The 23,383-nt window shown below is 39.2% G+C and overlaps 1 protein-coding gene across 1 annotated transcript in view; it reads left to right on the forward strand.

Annotated features, from left to right (window-relative positions):
- Positions 1-23,383, forward strand: part of LOC126455555 (rootletin) — a 232,425-nt gene that overhangs the window by 40,414 nt on the left and 168,628 nt on the right. The window contains exons 8-9 of the mRNA XM_050091311.1: positions 6,214-6,325; positions 11,766-12,002. Coding sequence (XP_049947268.1) covers positions 6,214-6,325; positions 11,766-12,002 — 349 coding nt within the window. The remainder of the gene's footprint in view (positions 1-6,213; positions 6,326-11,765; positions 12,003-23,383) is intronic.

Consider the following 23,383-nt stretch of genomic DNA (forward strand, 5'->3'; position numbering starts at 1 on the left):
GCTGCACCAAAGTTGTGTATGTTACTGCCATCTGATGAATTATTTTGCACAAGACAATAGATGTGGACAAGATGCTATTTCTCTCTTCTGTGATCCCTTCTTGCAGTAGAACTCCGTACACCTTTTTATAGACAGGCGATTCATTCCCAGTGGGAATACGATAAGTGGGCATAGCAGGCAGTGGTCCTGGAGGATCAAATAACTCAGTGTGTTCTTTCAATGGTCTCTCTACGTACTCCTTATCCTCTCCCTCTATATGTGATACTTTTCTCCTCAGTGCAGTTAAAAATGACAGACTTTCCCAGTGCTACATAAACTGACATGAAATCCATACCTATCTCATTCTCTTCCATCACTTCTGAGCTGCCTGTCAGAATATCATGTGACAGCTTCACTTCTTCAGAACTAAGGTTATAAATACTGATAGACATAACTCTGCTCCCCTCAATTTCCTGCATGTATGACAAACTATGCCACGTAGAACATTCTACATCTACACCTACATAGATACTCCGCAAGCCACCATACAGCATGTGGCGGAGCGTACCATGTACCACTACTAGTTAGTTCAATTCCTCCACAATTCCACTCACAAATAGAGCAACAGAAAAATGACTGTCTATATGCCTCCGTATGAGCCCTAATTTCTTGTATCTTATCTTCTTGGCCCTTACGCGCAGTGTATGTTGGTGGCAGTAGAATCATTCGGCAGTCAACTTCAAATGCCAGTTCTCTAAATTTTTTCCATACTGTTCCTCAAAAAGAAGGTCGGCTTCCCTCCAGGGATTTCCATTTGAGTTCCCAAAGCATCTCCATAACTTTTACGCGTTTTTCAAATCTACCAGTAACAAATCTAGCAGGCCACCATTGAATTGTTTCGATGTCTTCTTTTAATCGAATTAATCCAACCTGGTACTGATCACAAACACTCAACCAGTACCCAAGAACAAGTCAAATCAAAACCCTATATGCAGTCTCCTTTATAGATGAGCCACACTTTTTAAAAATTCTCCCAATAAACTGAAGTTGACCATTCACCTTCCCCACTACAGTCCTCACACACTCGTTCCATTTCATACTGCTTTGCAACGTTATGCCCAGATATTTCAACGATGTGCCTCTGTCAAGCAGGATACTACTGATGCTGTATCCAAACATTAGGGGTTTGTTTTTCCTACTCATCCAAATTAACTTACATTTTTCCACCATTCATCAGTCCACCTAGAAATTTTGTCCAAGTCATCGTGTATCCTCCCACAGCTACTCAACTTCTACACCTCATCCTACACCACAGCACCATCAGAAAAAAAACACAGATTACTGCCCAAACTGTCTGCCAAATCATTTATGTATATAGAATACAACAGTGGTCCTATCATGCTTCTGTGTGGCATCTGATGATATCCTTGTCTCTGATGAATATTCACCATTGAGGACAACATGTTGGGTTCTATAACTTAAAAAGTCTTTGAGCCACTTACATTTCTGTGAACCAGCCTGCAGTTGGTCACCATGTTAAATACTTTCTGGAAATACAGAAACATGAAATCTGCTTGTTGTCGTTCATCCGTAGTTTGCAGTATATCATATGAGAAAAGGACAAGCTGTTTTGCATGAGCCATGCTTTCTAAAATGATGCTGATTCATGGAAATAAGCTTCTTGATCTCAAGAAAATCTATTATATTCAAACTAAGAATATGTTCAAGGATGCTGCAGCAAACTGACGTTAGGGATAGTGGTCAATAATTTTGCAGGTCCGTTCTTATATCCATCTTATACACATGAGTCACCTGCACTTGTTTCCAGTTGCTTAGGACTTTGTGCTGGATGAGGGATTCGGGATATATGGAAGCTAGGTAAGAGGCCAGTACTGTAGAGTACTTTCTGTTGAACCGAATTGGAATTCCATCCGGTCCTGGTGACTTATCTGCTTTCAAATCCTTCAGTTGTTTCTCTACACCAGGGATGCCTATTACCAAGTTGGACTCGCATTCAGGAGGATGACGGTTTGGAAGTGCATCTAGCCATCCAGATTTTAGTTTTCTGTGATTTCTGTGAATTGCTCCTGGCAAATGCTGGGATGGTTCCTTAGAAAGAGCATGGCTGATTTTCTTCCCCATCCTTAACACAATCAGGCTTGTGCTAAGTCTCTAATGACCTCAGTATTAATGGGACATTAAACCCAATCTGCCTTCCTTTTTCTTACTACCTTGTCCATATGAGTGTTTGTTCATTGGTCAAATGGTGGAATGTTTGCGCATTTCTTGAATGTGCAATTTAAAACTTCAGGTTTTGCATCACTATCTTCAACTGCCACACCGGACTATTCAACAAGAGACTGGATGGAAGCCTGAGAGAGACTTAGTGATTTTACATAGAACCAGAAAATACTCGCGTTCTCTGCCAGATCTTATGCTAAGGTATGACAGTGGTAATTGTTGTATTCTTCGTGCATAGACTTTTTCATTGGCTCACGAATCTCCACTAACCTTTGCTTCTTGTCATTTGTGCATTCTCTTTTAAACTGAGAGTGCAGCAGCCTGTGTTCCCATAGCATTTCCAGATTTCATTATTAGACCACAGTGGGTCTTTTCCATCCTTAATCCTCTTACTAGGCACCTAACTCTCCAGACCACAATTTACAATCTATTTAAACTTTCGTCCATAATTCCGCTACATCCATCGTACTGGAAGTAAGTGATGTCAGTTCATTGTTGAAGTGAGATGTTAGCAACTGCTTATCTACTCTGTCTAGCAGAAACACTCTCCTAGCCTTCTTGACTGATTTATTAAGTTTCTTAACCATAGTTGCTATAGTGACATCACGATCACTAATCCCCTTTTCTATACTTAGGGTGTCAGTAAGGTCCAGTCTGTTCATAGCTACGAGCTCTAAGATATTTCTGTTGCATGTGAGCTGCCGAACTAGTTGTTTGAGACAGTTTTGAGAAAACATGTTCAAATCACTACTGACCATAGAATTTCTTTGAATGAGTGTATAATTCTCACAACGAAATCAAGCTGCCACTAAAAACTGCCAACAATTAACTTGGTTTCACTTACACCTGTTATATATGACCAGATAGTTTCACTGTCACACTCAACTTCGATCTCAATAGAGACGTTGTTCTTGTCAACTACAATGAATACTCCCCCTCATTTGGCCTCTAACCTGTCTTTCCGATATATTTTTCACAACTCGCTAAATAACTCAGAGCTTTCCACTTTGGGTTTCAGCCAGCTCTCGGTCACAAGAATAATCTGAGTGCGAGAACTTTCCTGGAGTGCAGTAAATTTGGGAACTTTGTTGTGAATACTTCAACAGTTTACTGATAAAATTTTGAAAGACGAAATGTCTGTACTCTTAACATGGTCTTATTTCCCTTGCTGTGTGTCTACTGGTGAATGCTTATCAGAATATCTCAAACTACCACCTGGCCTCAAAAAACCTTATGTGCACTCTGTAAGTACTCTGCTACTTAAGTAGCTGCTTCATTTGCGTAGTGCACACCTAACCTATCAAGAGGAGTCCTATGAATCCCCACCCAATAATGCAGGTCTCGAAATCGCCAGCCAAGACTGTCACAGAGTCAACGAAGCCTTTGTTTGGAAATCTCCACTCAGTTGCAAACCAGAGGACCACGATCAACTGTGGGAATAATGCTGCATATTGCAAGCTCTGCTTGCGCCCCATGCAAGAGGCCAGCAGCCTTCACCACTTGTACCAGCCACCTGTACGAACTGAGGATGACCCCAGAACCCATCCGACAGATGTTATTGGTGTAGACGGAGCTACAACTTGCAGATGACATCACCCTGCACATTCAGTAGGCACAGGCAGGGCCACCTCCATATCTCGGACCAGGCCTCCTGGCACGCATACCAAGTGTGCATTGGCTTTCTTTCCAGTCCTGAATGCCATCTGTCTAAGGGGCTCCATGTTATGCCTAACATTGGAGCTCCTGATAACCAGTAAACCCTCCCCTGTGTGCCTGCTCAGACCCTGCTGAAGGAGCAGCCACCTGTCCACTCACAAGGTGAATGGGAGAGGCCAATCTCCACATTGGCTCTCCACCTTGATTGATGCTAAAGCATTACCACCTGCCACTCACACTGCTGTGGATCCACCATGGTGTGTGCACTAGAAGGTGCCCCAGCAATAGAGCCCATGGGCAAAATGAGCAGCACCTGAGGCATCCCATATGCACCAGATTCTCTGCCACTGCTGCACTGCAATGCAGCAGCCTCAAGACAACTGACCATAGCAAAAAGCACATTCAGTTGTTCGTGAACTGTGGCCAGCTCCTCCTCTGCCTGCACATAGCATTCACACATCGTACCAAGTCTAAATGAAGAAGTAAACCATAAAAGCAGACAGAATCCTAGGTACATGATTTGCTACCCTCCTGATGTGTCGCCAATGGATGCTGATGCGTTAATGACCTACATAGCTGGCTGTTCAGAAGAAATGAAAATTGTGCCACAGATAAGAAATGTACTACAAGGAAAACACAGGAAAAGATAAACACTTAACTTACCTCTCTGTAGATGCGTATTAGCCAAGAGCTGGGGACTGACATTGTGCTTTAGATAATTCTTTATTTTCAAGCAGATGTTCACAAAAAGAATTAAGTGGCAGTTCAGCTCCTACCCAAATTAACATTCCAGTATCCTTTTGGTATGCTATCCCGCAAGTTGACTGTAAAGGACATTGTATGCAGTTCAGCAGGTTTATCGGACATGCCGGGCCTTCCTTGTGACAGTGATGAATTTCCAGCTGTAAAAACAAGTTGAAATGAAGTCATGACTTCATAGTGACAGTCAACAATAGGGAGAATTTCTGTACTCACCTGGATGAAACTTCGCCCCACTTGGAATCCTAGCACTGCCGAATTGAGTGGACCTACATGAAATCCACCTATGCCGCTTAACCTCCATCATGGCAGATTTAATTCTACTTCACCAAATAAACTCTTACTTGCCACCACTACTTGAGATCAAGTATCTAATAAGAATTTGCACAACTTTCCTTTCACCTAGCGAATCAGAGGATACCTGGCTAACTTTTATTGCAAGTGTTGTCTAGCAGACTTACTTTTTCCTGCCCCCTTTAACAGTGGGGTAAGAGGTCTCTCCCACGACCACCTTCTCTTGTCCCTGCAAACGCTTGCATGTGCAGTTCCGTTTGGAGTGTCCAAAATGTTTACATGGTTGACATTGCTACTCTCTACAATTGTAATTATTATGACCCTGACAACCACATTTAAAACATCTGATATCCATTGTTAAATGTCTTTCTTTCCCCACAGTTTGGTGACCATATCAATTTCAGCTAATGCCACTACAATGTCTGCTGCTTCATTCAAAGTCTTTGGAAATGGAAAATGAATTCTATGTGACATTTCCAATGGTAATTCCAGCAAGAATGCATCAACAAGTCTGTGTTAGGTTTCTCCTGTCCCATTTTTGTGTTGCTAATTGTGTTGTCAGAAAGCCTTCTATACTATCAAGATCTTCTGAATTGTTTCAGATTTATATTTTATCGAGCACAGTCAGAATAAGTTAGAGGAATATTGCCCTTGGTATGGAAATCATAGGAGGTACAACTGTATTTGACAGATGTTAGTCGATAAATCATGGAGTATAAGTAGTCTGAAAAGAGTATTATGAAATATAGAAGTTCGTGATTTTTAAAAGGAGAGGGGGGGAGGGGCGGGGGGTGTTTAGAATACTGTATGAAATCTGATGACAGGAATTAGTGTATTACCAAAAATATATTCTAACAAAATTGTTTTATTGCATATTATCACTTTTATTTGTATTTTGCCCCTAAAGAAACAGAGGAATTGCATGTAATAAAACAACCGAGTTATACAAAGTGATTTGTTATGATTTTTAAACTTTATTACATACAGCAGCAGTGTGAATAGAATTAATGTGTATTTTGGAAGGAACGTAGAAGGAAACAAAAGTGGATCAGCAGCTTATATTAACATTTTGACAAGAACAAGCCAATTACTGTTTGACACTAAACGATATTGTGCCTAGGACAATTCAGAAAATAAAATATGTGAAATTCAGCTGAATAATATGAAAGGAAGATGGTACGAGGGAAAGCTTGCTATATCGTTAACTTAAATATTAAACATGTGAACCAATCTGTAGATAAATCATAGGATGTAGTTTATTGTTCGATTTTCTATTTTACACAGGTCACCAAAGCGCTCCATGCGCACGCCAACATCTCAGGCATTTGCTGAGAGCACAATTTCTGCAGTTCAAGCAGCTCTGCACAAATACCAGCTACAGATTCATGAACTACAGGTAAATGTTGTCATATAGTCATGCACTGGTGATGACAGCTTCCTTTAATCTTCTTTGTCACATCATATAATGTTCCTTCTCTTAGAGTATTCTAGCCAAGGGGTGTGTACTGTGCATAAACTTACGATGTTATGTCTCCATCTATATTCTGTAAACCACTATATGGTTTGTGACAGAAAATTCATATTGTATCAGATTTATTGCCTCCTTTCCTATTCTGTTTGCAAATTGTACGAGGCAAGACTCATTGTCATTACTTCTTGCATAGTCTTATTGTTGTGGTTATTGTGCAAAGATATATATAGGAAATAATATTTGAGGGCTTGTTTTGATGTGTGGATTCTCGGTATTTTGTGAGTGAGGCTACACATGACACACAACACTTTTCTGCAATGTTTTCCACTGCAATTTTCGTAATCACTTGTACGACACTTTCACTATGAGTAAAGGAAACTGAAACAGAGCGTGCAACTCTTCCAGGAATCTTCTCTTTCTGCTCTGTTAATTCAACATAGTAAGAGTCGCAGACTGTCAAACACACCTCAATAATGGTTTAAGCAAGCATTTTGGAATATTTAACTTTTGTAAATGAGTTATGCTTGTTAAGGATTCTTGTAATAAATGTGAATAACCTTTTAAAAAGGAACCAATCCAAAATATGACATAAACAATTCCTGGAAGCTACAGGAAACATAAATTTGAATAGCAGGACAGGGATCTGACCTGGCAACCTCCTATATGCAAATCAGCTGCCTAAACCACTGTGCCACCACAATCTGCTAAATTAGATAGAAGGTATCTTGTAAGACTTGTACATATCAGCACCATTAGCAAGTGCTCACATGCAATTAGGTGTAAGAAATTTACAGCTTTGGCCAACAGCCATATTCAGAACAAAAAGAAAAGATATATAATAGAGGGAAACATTCCACGTGGGAAAAATATATCTAAAAACACAGATGGTGTGACTTACCAAACGAAAGTGCGGGCAGGTCGATAGACACACAAACAAACACAAACATACACACGTAATTCAAGCTTCCGCAACAAACTGTTGCCTCATCAGGAAAGAGGGAAGGAGAGGGAAAGACGAAAGGATGTGGGTTTTAAGAGAGAGGGTAAGGAGTCATTCCAATCGCGGGAGTGGAAAGACTTACCTTAGGGGGAAAAAAGGACAGGTATACACTCGCACACACACACATATCCATCCGCACATACACAGACACAAGCAGGCATTTTCTGACATGGAGGTCACGTGCGCTTCATGCCTTTCCCTCGTGGTACCACAGAGCAAATGACACCATCCAGCAGGTAGAAGTGCCAGTCCACAGCCTGCATTGCCAATAGCACACAATCATTACAATTTCAATCTGCACAAACCATCAAAAAAGTCCCAAAAGTGGGGGACTTCCTACTTACTACCTACCTTTACCCATGAATATTTTTCGTTGGCCAGTGGATATCAAGGGTGTGGAATGTCTCCTATGAATGACATGTTACATCTCAATTGTATTCTACTGTATCCATTATTATAAAATTTGTAAGTAGTTAATGGGTGTAAATATTGTAAAAATACAGCCTCATTCCATAGCCTAGAAACTTTAATGCCATTGGCATTAATGGAACCAACAATTAAAAAAAAAAAAAAAAAAAAAAAAAGAAAAGAAACTGGAAGCAGGAATAAATGGCCAGATAAATTTAAGGCAGAATGACAACATAAATGTAGCCACGGGGCAATCAGGCGCCACACTCAGTTTTGTTTGAAGAATCGTAATGGAATTCTTTGTGGGTTTTGGCCAACAGCTATCTTAAGAAAAATATGAAACATGTAGATATAAGGTATCTTGTCAGGTTAGTACATATCATTGGCAAGTGCTTACTTGCTAGGGATACTGACATGTTCTGGTTTGTCTACAGTATATCTGTTCCTTTTCTGTGGCTATTGGCTAGACCAATAAACTGTTTAAGTGTAACTACATGTTAGCATTTGCTAAAGGTACTGGTATGTACTAGTCTGTCAAGATACCTTGTATGTACAGGGTGACAGTTATTGAACTGTATGAAATAAACCTGTCATTACTCCTGAATGGTTTGCATTAGGATGTTTAAACTGCACGATTGCCCCCGGGACATGATGGAAATTAGTATGTGCGTGATGATTTGGTTTGGCAACAAAGCCCACTTTTATTTGGATGGGTTTGTCAATAAGCGAAATTGGCACATTTGGGGGACTGAGAATCCACATGTCACCATCGAGAAGTCTCTTCGTCCTCAACAGGTGATTGTGTGGTGTGGAATATCCAGTCATGGAATAATTGGTGCGATATTCCTTGACTCCGCAGTGACTACCAAACATTATGTAAAGGTTTTGAAAGAGGGTTTCATCCATTTTATCCAAAGTGACCCTAATTTCGAGAAGACATGGTTCATGCAAGACAGAGCTCGACCCCATCGAAGCAGGAGAGTGTTTGACCATATTCTCTGGTTCTGAACACATGCAACTCCTTTTTGTGGAGCTATTGTAAAGACAAGGTGTACAACAACAACCCCAAAATCATTGCTGAGCTTAAAACAGCCACTTTGGAGGTCATTGACAGCAGTGATGTTCCAACACTTCAGCAGGTCATGCAGAATTTCGCTATTTGTCTGCACCACATCATCACCAATGATGGAAGGCATATCAAAGGTGTCATAACCTAATTCCGAATACCTGTAGTGACATTTACATGTTGAATAAAGTCTGTGCAACCCATAGTTTATAACTAATTTTTTTTTTCGTGTAGTTCAATACTTATCACCTTGTATTTTTATTGAGCAAGGTGGCAAATACTGCCAACTTGCATTTAGGAGGACAACAGTTCAGATTTCTGTCCAGCCACTCAAAGTTATATTTTCTGTGCTTTGCCTAATTGTCAAAGGCAAATTATGGTTTGTTTCCTTTGAAAAGAACAGAGCCAGTTACCTTCACTGTCCTTTCTCTGTCTGCACTACAGCTCTTTCACTAATGATCTCATTGTCAATAGGACAGTAAATCCTAACTTTCCTTTCTCACTTCCATCCTTCCATGTCTGTTTCTTTTGTTTTCTACATCTGCATGGCTACTTTGCAATTCAGGTAGATGCTTCATCAAACCACATTCACACTATTTCTCTCCCATTCCACTCTCAAATAGCACATGGAAAAAAGAACACACAAATCTTTCCATGCAGGCTCTAATTTCTCTTATGTTATTACAGTGATAATTTCTCCGTATGTAGATTTCTCCCTATGTAGATGGACATCAACAAATATTTTTACATTCGGAAGAGAAAGTTGATGATTGAAATTTCATTCCCTCACAATGAGAAATGTGATTGAAATTTCATAAAAAGATCTTCCCATAATGAAAAAGCCTTTGTTTTCATGATTGCCATCCCAATCGGCGCATCATATCCATGAAACTGTTCCCTATTTCATGATAGTATATAGCGATCTGCCCATCTTCGAACTTTTTCCATGATCTCTATCAATCCTAACTGGTAAGGATTCCATAATGCGCGGTAATATTCTGGAAGAGATCAGACAAGCATAGTGTAGGGAGTCTTCCAAGTGTTCTGCCAATAAAATGCAGCTTTTGTTTGCTTTCCCTACAACATTATCTACATGATCATTCCAGTTTAAGTGGCTTGTAACTGTAGTTCCTTTAGTTGTATTTCAACCTTTAAATTTGTGCAGTTTATCATGTAACCTAAATTTAATCAATTCCATTTAGTATTCCTGTGGATGACCTCACACTTTTTATTGTTTAGAATCAATTGCCACTCTTCACACCCTGTAGATATCTTATCTAAATCATGTTGCAATTTGCATTTAGTTCTGAAGATGGCTGTTAACTGAAATCGATAAAGTTTTTAAGTGTTTTAATAAATTCCAGTCCAGACTAAACTGTTACATAAATGCTCCTGTGATGTGGTCCTGTCCATAAATTTGTGTTTCGTGAAAACTTTGCAACATTATATTTTCTATACAGGGTGAGTCAAAAAGTACTTTGTACTTTGGAATGATATTGAAATTTATTGAGATAACTTACAGAACCAGCAAATATGTCATTTTGTAGCCAACAGCCACAACTTTCACATAAAGGTGTCAAGTGTCTTTTTGGTGTGATGTGACTATTATTTGTGATGTGGCAAACATTCCACCGTTAATCAATTTCTTCCCACACTCATTGCAGCAAATCGGATGTAACTTGTGCATTGGCTGAGTATATTCAGTTTTTCAGGTCAGCTAAATTGCCTGGTAGGGGAGAAACGTACACACGGTCTGTAATGAAACATCAGAGAAAGAAATCCAATGGTGTCAAGTTTGGAGAGCGAGATGGCCAAGCGATTGGCCCTTCACAGGCAATCCACCAACCTGGAAAGTGATTATCGAGGAAACCTCAAACTTCCATGAGGAAATGAGGTGGTACACTGTCTTGCTGGTAATAAAAAGTTTTCAAGCAGATCCAGATACACAGTACCAGTGACAGTTTCCTCCATGATGAAAAAAGGCCCATACTCTTTCACTCTGTAAAGTCACAAAACAGATTATCTCTGGGGATGTCATAAACGTGTTTCAGGGTTGCATGTTGATCTTAACTTTGGGGCTGTCACAAATGTGTTCCAGGGTTGCATGTCAGTCTTCACTGCCCATGTTCTGCAGTCATGGGTGTTCACTATGCCACTATGTGAAATGTTGACTCATCACTGAAAATGGTTGTGTTCAGGAATGTCTCATTGTCCTCTATCCAGTGCAATGTTTCCCCACATAATTCCACATGAGCAACCTTATCTGCATCACTTATGTGCTGTGCCATCGAAAATCTGTATGGTTTCAAGTATAAATATCTTCACAGCACTTGCCAAACAGTCTTTTGTGGAATACCATCTCACACGATGCATGTCCTGTTGATTTTTATGGCCTGTGGTCAAAGCTCTCTCTATCCTGCACAATTTAATCATCAACAAGCAGGCATCCTGGTTATTTATCACATCGCAGTTAACAACCCATCTCAACAAAGTTATTGTACCAAGAGTAAATTTTAGGTCTACTTGGAGGTTCTTTGGCATACTGAGTGCAAAATTTACACCGAACAGGTGTTGCAGATTTTGTTTCATGAAACCAAACACACAGTGAGCATACCTCACACCAGTGAAATTAGCCACTCCTGGTGTCAAAATGTGGTACTGATTCACTGTGTAAATAAAACTTGAGGTTGTTTGCTACAAAATAACACATCTACTGATTCTGTATGTTATCTCAATAAATTTCCATATCATTCCAAATATGGGAAGTCCTTTTGGCTCACCCAGTATTATTTGTCTGATAGCTGAATTTATATGTGGTACTATAGAGCTAAATGTTCCCAGGCAAATAAAGCTTTTCTCTAAAGATTCTCTTGTGTTTCCTGATAACACAGGTGAAGCTGCAGACAAGCAGAGAGCAGCTTATGACATGCAGAAAGCAGTGTGAAGCAGCTGAAGAAGCCCAGAATGTCCTGAATAGCCGTGTTTCGGAATTAACAGTGCAGTGGGACACTTGCCGAGCCCATGGAGCACAGCTACAGCAGGACAAGGACAGCCTTCAGCGTGCACTTGACGGTGTGCGAGCAGACAAGGCTGCTCTGGAAAGGGCTCGTCAGGATTTAACTGCTGCTGTGAGTGAACTTAAGTTTTTAATATTGTGTACTATAAGTAGAAACAAAACTGGCATTCTGCGTGTCAGTGTGTGGAATGTCAGATCCCTTAATTGGGCAGGTAGGTTAGAAAATTTAAAAATGGAAATGGATAGGTTAAAGTTAGATATAGTGGGAATTAGTGAAATTCGGTGGCAGGAGAAAAGGACTTCTGGTCAGGTGAATACTGGATTATAAATACAAAATGAAATAAGGGTAATGGAAGAGTAGGTTTACTAATGAATAAAAAAAATTGGAATGCAGATAAGCTACTATGAACAGCATAGTGAACGCATTATTGTAGCCAAGATGGACATGAAGCCCACATCCACCACAGCAGTACAAATGTATGTGCCAGCTAGCTCTGCAGATGATGAAGAGATTGAAGAAATGTGTGATGAGATAAAAGAAATTATTCAGATATTTAAGGAAAACACAAATTTAATAGTGACGGGGACTGAAATATGACAGTAGTAAAAGGAAGAGAAGGAAAAATAGAAGGTGAATTTGAACTTGGAGAAAGGAAAGAAAGGGGAAACTGCCTGGTAGAATTTTGCACATCACAGCTAACACTTGGTTTAAGAATCATGAAAGGAGGTTGTATATGTGGAAGAGACTTGGAAACACCGGAAGGTTTCAGACTGATTATATAATGGTAAGACAGAGATTTCGGAACCAGATTTTAAATTGTAAGATATTTCCAGGTGCAGATCTGGACTGTGACCACAATGTATTGGTCATGAACTGCAGATTAAAACTGAAGAAACTGCAAAGAGGTAGGAATTTAAGGAGATGGCACCTGGATAAACTGAAGATTTTTGAGTGTTTCAGATAGAGCATTAGGGAACGATTGACAAGAACAGGGGGGTGGGAATGCAGTAGAAGAAGAATGGGTAGCTTTGAGAGATGAAATAGTGAAGGCAGCAGAGGCATGTAGGTAAAAAGATGAGGGCTAGTAGAAATCCATGGGTAACACAAGATATATTGAATTTAATTGATGGAAGGAGAAAATATAAAAATTCAGTAAATGAAGGAGGCAAAATGGAATATAAACATATAAAAAATGAGATCAACAGGAATTTCAAAGTGGCTAAGCAGGAATGGCTAGAGGACAAATGTAAGGATTTAGAAGCACTTATCACTAGGGGAAAGATAGATGCCACCTACAGGAACAGTAAAGAGAACCTTGGAGAAAAGAGAACCACATGTATGAATTGCAAGAAAACCAGTCCTAAGCAAAGAAGGGAAAGCCAAAAGGTGGAAGGAGTATATAGGGGGTCTGTACAAAGGAAACATAATTGAGGGCAATATAATGGAAATGGAAGAGGACGTAGATGAAGATGAGATGGAAGATATGATACTGTGTGAAGAATTTGACAGTGCACTCAAAGTCCTAAGTTGAAACAAGGCCCTGACAGTAGACAGTGTTCTGTTAGAGCTGATAGCCTTGATAGAGCCAGCCATGGCAAAACTCTTCTATCTAGTGAGCAAGATACAGACAAAATACACTCAGACTTAAAGAAGAATATAATATTCCAACTTCGAAGAAAGCAGATGCTGACAGGTTTTAAAATTCTATTTAGATTTTGTACAGAGACCAGATGGCAATTGTAAGAATAGAGGGGCATGAAAGGGAAGCAGTGGTTGGGGAGGAAGTGAGACAAGGTTGTAGCTATCCTCGATGGTATTCAATCTGTATATTGAGCAAGCAGTAAAGGAAACAAAAGAAAAATTTGGAGTGGAAATGAAAGCCCAGAGAGAAGAAATAAAAGCTTTGAGGTTTGTTGATGACAATTGTAATTCTGTCAGAGACAGCAAAGGATTTGGAAGAGCATTTGAACAGAATGGACAGTATCTTGAAAGGAGGATGTAAGATGAATATCAACAAAAGCAAAACAAGGATAGTGGAATGTAGTCAGATTAAATCAAGTGATGCTGAGGGAATTAGATTAGGAAATTAGACTCTTAAATTAGTAGAATGAGATTTTCACTCTGCAGCCGAGCATGAGCTGATATGAAACTTCCTGGCAGATTAAAACTGTGTACTGGACCAAGAGTCGAACTCAGGACCTTTGCCTTTCGCGGGCAAATACTCTACCGAGCTCACGTCTCGATCTGGCTGCTGGGAAGTTTCACTTAAAGTAGTAGATGAGTTTTACTATTTGGGCAGTAAAATAATTGATGATGATGATGATGGTCAAAATAGAGAGCATATAAAATGTAGACAGGCAACGGCAAGAAGAGAAATTTGTTAATATGAAGTATGGATTTAAGTGTCAGGAAGTCTTTTCTGAAAGTATTTGTATGGAGTGTAGCCATCTATGAAAGTGTAACAGTTTCTACAAGAATAGAACACTAGCTTTTGAAAGTGTGAAGCTACAGAAGAATGCTGAAGATTAGATGAGTAGATCATGTAACTAATGAGGAAATAGTGAATAGAATTTGGGAGAAAAGAAATTTGTGGCACAACCTGACAAGAAGGAATCATTTGGTAGCACACATTCTGACACATCAAGGGCTTACCAATTTAGTACTGGAGAAAAGTGAGGGGGTTAAAAACCATAACAGAGACAAAGAGAAGAATACAGTTAGCAGATTCAGAAATATGTAAGTTGCAGTAGTTACTTGAAGATGAAGAGGGTTGCACAGGATAGCGTAGCATGGAGAGCTGCATCAAACCAGTCTTCAGAATGAAGACCATAACAACAACAACAACAACAACATAAACATACTAAACTAACCGAAAATAAATATCTTCTGTGTGTGTGCTTTATTTTAATTTCTCAGATGTACAAGGCAATATTATAAAGCATTTACTGATAAATTAAAAAAGGCTTTGTTATCAATTTCCAAATCAGCCAAGGCTTGAACAGGGGTTATTGAAAGTGGAGGTAACTGGATTTGAATATTATTTTGCTTACAGCTTAAAAAAATTGTCTGCTGAAATATGGTTTCCAGTTATTTTCATAGTCACTGCTTACATACTTATATTCATGTTGTTTTGTTTCCATAATGAATTTTCTGTCTGCAGCAGAGTATGTGCTGATTTGAAAACTTCCTGACAGATTAAAACTGTGTACTGGAGCAGGACCAAACCTGGCAGCCTTGTCTTTCATGGCCAAGTTCTCTACTGACTAGACTGTCTAACAAGGGAAACTCTGCATTGCCCCCCTCCTCCCACACCCTCCCCTGTTCCTCAAATATAGTGGTAAGAGGGCCCAGTGGACAGCCCATCAAAAACTGAAGACTGATCAAGCATGAAAACAGGAAAAAGGTGTCCTGGACTGTGGGGGGGGGGGCAAAAAAAAAAAAAAAAAAAAAAAAAAAAAAAAAAAAAAAAAAAAAAAAAAAAAAAAGGCAAAATAGAAACAGTGAATGATCCGAGAACAAGAAGTGGGTATAAAGCTACCAGCACAACAAATGGCATTGTGGTTAGGTGGTTACAGTGTTGGAATGCCAAGCAGGTGAGCCATGTTCAAACCTTCCTCATGCCAATTTACTTACTTTGTTTTTTTCACTGTTTGCTTTATTCAAGTCTGTGTTGTGGTTTAACGCCTGTTTGCAACAGCGAGCTGTAAAGTAGAGACATACAATGACTGTTCATTCTGCCCAACTACTCTATTAGCAGCCTAAAGCAAGTGGTTTTCAAATGGGAACCGCAAATGTTTGATGACAAGGTGACAAGTCATCCAAATCATCCACTGGAAAACTCGTCTGTTGTGTCATACACAGCATTGTGACAGCACACGCATCATATGATAGTAATCTCTTATCAACGCACCTAACTAGTACACCTGATGAGTGAGTGAAATATGCCTCCTTGCCCGATATAGGTGTTCGTATGAATGTGAATGTAATCACTCCAAAGGAAATGATGAAAAAATAATAGTTTCCCACATAAGCTGCAACAAATGAACTATCACACTGTTTCTCTGTGCATTGTCAGATCATACGTTTTTAACATTTTGGAAGTCTTAACTGTTTAATTCCTTTGTTGTAACATATTTCACACATGTTTATTTATGGTTTTCATTTCTGTGAGACATCTATGTGGTTTCTCGGCTGCTGTCATTATTCATCATATTTACTTGTGACGGTAACATCTTCTTATCACATGACTCCTATTCTATAACAAGTGACAACTGCCAAGACTACAGAAAGAGAACAAACACTTCAGTGACTGGACAGACAGTCCATAATGTTGTGGAAAAATAAATAAATAAATGGCACGAGGGAGTTCTGAAAACGGCTCAACTGCTTGGCAGTCCAACACCAAGACCACTTACCCATGGCGCCATTATTGCATCACGTTGCTCTTTATAGCATTTCTTGTTCGTGGACAGTTCACTGTTTCTGTTTTTTTACCCCCCACTGTTCAGTACACTTTCCTCCTGTTTTCATGCTTGATCTGTGTTTAGTTTTTGATGGGCTATCCACTGGGCCCTCTTACCACTAAATCTGAGGCGGGGTGCGGTGGGGAGTTTGTCTTGTAAGCACAACTCATCACCTGCCATTACAATGTTATTTCCACTATTACCTCTCTACTACCTTACAAGCTTTACGGAAGTTCTCCTGCATTCTTTGTGGGACTAGTACTCTTGGAAGAAATGATATAGCTGTGGAAGAGCTAGCCACAGGTTCCAGATTTGAGTCCCAGTCAGGTATACAGCTCTAACCTGCCAGGTAGTTTCAAATCAGTGCACACACTCTGCTGCAGAACGAAAATTTAATTCCGGAAGAATCCCCTCAACTGTGGCTAAGCCTTCGCTCTGCTATACCCTTTCTTCCAGTTCTGCAAGGTATGCAGAACATCTGTGAGGTTAATAAGTGGCAGAAAGGTACTGGCAAAAGTAAATATGCGAGGCTGGGTCATGAGTCATGCTTGGATAGCTCAATCGATAGAGCACTTAGCTGTGCAGGGCAAAGGACCCAGGATCGATTCACAGCCTGGCACACAGTTTTATTCTGCAAGGAAATTTCATGTTGTTTTGTATTTAGACAAAGATCTCACACAATAGTTTTTATACACCTGAAGATGCCATGAACACATTTGGGAATCAGTTGCTTTAATAAAAAGATATAATTAGGAGTAATTAATGGATTGCTGAGATTCCAAAACTACTACACTTTATATTATGTAGAGGGCAATTGTCAGGCTCGAGGTATTGATTGGCGAAATGAAAAGGTTTTGAGAAGCAATTGAAAGAAGGAGATGTAATTAAAACGGGAAATATTAATTTTAAAATGTTGAAACCAATAGAACGAAAGAATGAATAAGAAATAAAAAATGAACATAGGATAATTCATTGTCAGCAAGACCTATTAGGAAAAATGAAGATTTGAGTATTTAGATACATAAAACTAAAAGTAAAGCCAGTGTAGACAAGAGCAAAGACAGAAGAATTAAAGGGCAGAAATGCATAAAAAAAGAATGGAAGGAAATAAGAATCTAAAACAAATTGTGACTAGTAAAATCATGGTGGAAAACGAGAATAATAACCTAGTATGGTCGGGAGAACTGTTTCCCAACTTTAGATTTCAGAGACTTTAGTCTCAGTAGGACACAGGTGGGGAAAGGGGTCAGGGTTCTGGAAATTACCCCAGTACCTTAATAATAATGTTGCTAAGTGTGTGCAGCTATGTGCTGCTTTGTGTTTGCATTTTGACGATAATAGTGGCTTGCTAGTATAGAGTGACTGTCAGTTTTGATTCACCCTTACTGAGCATTTTTTGGCAAAAGTGCAAATATTACACCTGAACTTGCAGTTGAGAAGGTAGGTCACTGAGTGCTTCTGTATGTGACACTCGTTTCTGCAGGAGGATGATTATAAGGGTTACTAGATGTCCTGTGTACTCTCTGAACAAATATCGAAGAGTGTCAGATGAGATCTCAGTTCCCATTTCTGCAAGAGTACAATTGTGTCATGAGAAAGTCTTTGTGTGCTTTGAACAAAAATATAAGACTGTTAGGTGAGGTGTCACGTTCCATTTCTCATTTATATGTCGCTACTGCTCAGTGCCTCCACATGCAGTAGTAGTTGTCTTTAGTTACTCTATTGTTTTCAAGTAATCAGTACCACAATGTATAGCTTGGAATAACCCATATCATATTTTGGGCACTAACATTCATCTTACGTTACTATATATTTTGCCTAACTCCCTGTTCACTATTGTCCATATCACTGCTCTCACACAAATAAACCTAACATCCTGTCTTTGACTACTGCTAAAAACTTGTGTCCTTAATGTTTATTATATTCCAAAATCAGGACCTTATTCATCATGGTTTTGATAAATTTTATTTTGATTCAGGGTCACATGTGAGAGGAATACTTGAAATCAACTCAAGGATACAGCTGTGGACACCATGAGAACAATATTTTCACTGTACTTGAAATTGGCTTTCCTAGAGTTGAAAGGAATTACAGCTGGCTCCACTTAAAATGACAAGAAATATCTTTTAATATCTTTTCCCTCTCTCCACATAATGAGCACACATCATTTAGTTGTCCAGAAAAGCTTAAGTCAGTTATAAGCTATTTAGTTAATTTGATTTTCTTTAAATTCCATGTCACTTTCCAACTTGTTGACATCCACCCCATAGAATGTTAGCTTCACATATCTGTTCACATCAGAACCAGCAAGAAGCAGTATCTTCATGTTTTTACTTTCCACTCATTCCGTATTAAACTCTCTCCCATCTGTGTTTTAAGTAGTCATAGGTAAAGTATTTCATAATACAACTGACTTATCGGTCCTTTTGAACTTTACCCATTCTGTGTCTGGGAAATGTTGTTCTTGTACACAGTAACATTCGAGCTTGAACTTGTGGTTCCCCATCTGACTCTGATTTACTTCTATTTTGCTGTTAAATACACTTGTGGAAAATGGATAACTGTTGGCAGTGACCCAAATTAATGAAGTTTTTTCACATGATATGCAGGTTGTGTACTGTGTATAATCATAATCAAGGGTCATACTCCAGTGGACAGATTTTTTAAATAACAATTTCAGTGTCTTGTATAGCCTGTTGTGTATACAGTATGGGTTATGGTGTACAGTCCTAAAACTGATTTGATGCAGCTCTCCACACTAGTCTATCCTGTGCAAGTCTCATCATCTCTGCATAACTTTGAAATCTATGTCCATTTAAATCTGCTCATAAAATCTGCTCTTCATCTTCCTCTACAATTTTTACCCCTCATTCTACCCTCCATTACCAAATTAACTGTTCCTAGATGCCCCAGGATGCATCCCATGTACCTTTCATTTCTTTTAATCAAGTTTTGCCATAAATTGCTTTTCTCCTCAATTCAATGCAGTAACTTCTCATTACTGCTTGATCTACCTATGTAATATTTAGTATCTACAATTATATACCTATTCTACACACTGCTGTATGGTATATATCAGAGAATACCTTGTACAACACTTTGCAAATGGAGCAAGGGAAAAATGACTATTTGTGTGCCATTGTACAAGTACTGGTTTCTCTTATCTTTTACTCGCCGTATGTTGATCGAAGTAGAATTGTTCTACAGTCTGTCACAAATGCTGGTTCTCTAAACTTTCTCAATTGTGTTTTATGAAAAGAACATCTTTCCTCCAGGGATTACCATTTGAGTTCACAGAGCATTTCTGTAATACTCATGCTGACTAAACTTACTGGTAACAAATCTAGCAGCACACCTCAGCATTTCTTCAAAGTTTTCCTTTAATCCGATGTGGTGTTGACTGCAAAAACTTGAGCATTTCTTAACAATGGGTTGAACAAGTGTTCTGTATGCACTTTCCTGTGCTTATGAGCTCTAATTTACTACAGTGCTCCCAATAAATCAAAGTCAGACAATTCACTTTTCATACAACCAATTTTATGCTTTGCAACGTTACACCTAGATATTTAATTGATATGACTGTGTCACACAGCACCCTACTAATAGTGTATTTGAACAATAAAGAATTGTTTTTCTTACTCATCTGCATCAGCATATATTTGTCCACATTTACAACAAGCAGCCATGTATCACACAAGATAGAAACTATATCGAAGTCTTTCTGTATCCTCCTGCAGTCACACAATGCTGACACTTCCATATACTACAGCTTCACTGTCAAACAGTCACAAACTGCTGCTCACCCTATCTGACAAATTATTTATTTGTATAGAAAATAAGAGCAGCCCTATCACACTTTACTGGGGCTCTCCTGATGGCACCTTTGTTTATGATGGACACTTGCAGCCTACGAAAATACAGTGCGTCCGTAACTAAAGTTCCAGTTTCAAAACACTGTAGAGAGAGAACCGTTGCTAAGGATGATGTCAAATCAGAATGAATATTATTGATGCAGGGGGAAATGTCATGGAACTTAAAGAAACTTAACAAAAATTTTACTAATAGATGGCACTGTAAATGAATTAATGTAAATAATGTCAGCTACAAATGGCAGATGAATCATAATGTGATGGCTATGGCTTGAATTGCACATTACACCATCCATACCATTCAATGTGCATGACTGGACAAGTTCAGCAGTTAGTTAGGTAAGCCCATCCACCACGCCAAGGGCATACCACATCGGACGGGAAAAATCGGTTTTTAATTGCCCTGAGGTCAAAAACTGCATAACAAACAAAATAACATCAGTTTTTAACTGTCTTGCAGCCAAAAACCACATAAAAATCAAAATTACTCTGGTTTCTTATTGTCATGAGAGTGGCATAAGACATGTTCAATATGCTGTCCATTGTTTTCTGCCAGAAGTTGAAATCGAGAAATGGCATGTTCCACAACAGACCCATGTCTCTTGGGGGTCACATTAAGAATGTGTTACCCAGTACATGCTTCAATTCAGGTACATTCATAATAAGAGTACTGAACACATCATCTTTCTGGTAAACCCCCAGCCAGAAGTCAAACAGATTAAGAGAGCAGGGGATCTGGATGGCCAGGCTGTAGGTAAATGACAGGTGATAATTACAGCATTGCAGAAGGATTCCCACTTGATCTTGTCTTTTGCCTAGTTTTTCCTCTGATGCTTTCACTATTTCATCTTTTAAAACTACCCAATCATCTTCTTTTATGTCCACATCTGATCAGGGAGATGTTGTGCAGTGTAAAATCTGGTTTCACGTATTCTTCCATGGGCCTTAAAACAAATGTTAGCAATGATTAAATTGTGCTCTGCACAAAATTCCGTGAGGTTGCCACCTCTTTCATTTCTTTCTCACAGTCCATGTTCTACTATTTTCCTTCTCTTACTCTTGTTACTGAAGTGGTAGGGCAGTGGTTTTGGTTGGGAGCAGTAAGGTGCTGATGCATGTTATCTTACTTAATTTTAGCATGAGTTAATTTTTATTTGCTCTTTTTTTGTGTTAAAATCACCAAAACAAAACAGTGCCTCCAGAATTAGAAGTTAAACAATCCACTAGACTCAGTTAATAAAACTTCATGGATTAACCCAGAGACCAATCTCATCACCAAAGGTCAAGTATTCTCATACAGGTATTATATAGCTCCTGTTCTTTACATCCACATAAAAGCAATAAAAGCATAATTGAAACACACATTAGGGATGGCAAAGTAAATCCTCAGGTAACCTGAAGAAACAAATGTATATACCTCTTTGCTTTTAGTGATTTTGCCAGTTACAAGAAAGCAGGAAACTAAATCAGATTTACACTGAAAGTTATTTCAGCAATCGAAGGCAGTTTTGAGCAAACTAAGTCTTAACGTCCAACATTTATCCTAAAGACTACCCAAGGTTACACAAAACAATGAATGAATACCAAAATTTTGCAATATGTGATTTACACTCTTTTACAATTTATGTCGTTCTGTGCAGTTTCACATGCCTCTGGTTTGGTTAGCTAAGATCCCAATCTTTTGCTTCTCAGATTGTGGGGTAGGGCATGCACCCCTTTCCCAGTCCCATCAAGGAGTAGTAATCAAATAAAGTCAGTGGCTCTGGGGAGCTTACATAAGATGCAACCTTAAACAGAAATGGCAACCATTGCACATCAGTGCTCAAAAAAATTGATGTACCATTTCAATACACATAAAAAAGTGCTCCAATGAAAACACTCTCCATAGTAACCTCAAAAAATTACCCATTATCAGCCACTTTTTAGCAGTTCACAGTTGTTAACCATTACTTTTTTCATGACTGAACATTGCCTCAAGAACATACTTCTGTAAGAATTGATTAAACAACGGTGCGTTGGACCAAATAATTAGTACTGCCAAGACAGGCACACAGGCAAGCAGGTGGTATATATATAGGAGGAAAAAAAAGAAAAAAAAAGGTCTGAGAGAAACAAATAACATCACAATGCAGATCTCAGTATGGTGTCAAACAGAAATGATTGCACTCCGATAATTATAATAATTGCCCCACACCACTACCTTAAACCTGTAATACACATAATAGGCAGTTGTGGGTAGCTCATGTTATCACTAATGTTGTGCAAAACATTTATTTTACCAAATAGCATAACATATCTTAATTGAGAGGCACTTCACAAGTTTGACACACTAGCCAGTAACGGACTTGATAACAGCACACACAAAATGGTAAACAACCAGTGCAAGATTTGTCACACAAGACATGTCCTTACAGCTGACCCTAAGGCTCAAAAGTGTGCGCCGTTATTTAAAACTTCAATTTAAAAAATTATACCTGCCACCCAAGGCGTCACACTGTTCAACTAAAGTGGCCATGACAGCTAGAAGTACAGCCCTATAATGCAATGCTTACATCAGGGAGCCTAATGCCACGGGCACTCACTTGCCAGCCTTAACAAGAGAAGCAAAGCTTAACAGCACCAGCTAAGTTAACAATCTGGCCTTATTTACCAGCAGCACTTCTCTTAAGTAAACAAAGACCAATATAGTTACACAAATGACTTCGGCTTAATCTTAACCGAATACACCAAGCACATGCCTTCCCTACTAAAGCCGCAATGTAATTAAGCAGCACACAGTGAGAACCAAAACATCACGAATGGTCTTACACAGACAAATGTATCTTGAACTACCAGTATTCTCACCATGTTCTCGATACTGAGCGGAGTGCAGGTTCCCCAACAGTTATTGCTGCATTTAAGGCCACTGGTCCACTGGGCCACTAGCCCCAGCCACACAAACAATATACAGCAGTGCCACCTCATTCCTTGCCAAACTTGCCTGCTCCACGTCAACACCATCCTGCGGCATACTCCATCCACAGGCCGTGCCAGCTACTATTTCCTGGGGTCAGCTTCCTCCAGAGACAGCTCAGCATGTCACAAAGTACACTTCTTATTGGCCCCCAATGCCGCTTCTCGATGTAAGTCACAGGCTCCGCCCAGCCAAATCGAAGGGTAC

This window comes from Schistocerca serialis, chromosome 2, assembly GCF_023864345.2.
Source record: "Schistocerca serialis cubense isolate TAMUIC-IGC-003099 chromosome 2, iqSchSeri2.2, whole genome shotgun sequence".
In the NCBI taxonomy this organism is placed as follows: Eukaryota; Metazoa; Arthropoda; class Insecta; order Orthoptera; family Acrididae; genus Schistocerca; species Schistocerca serialis.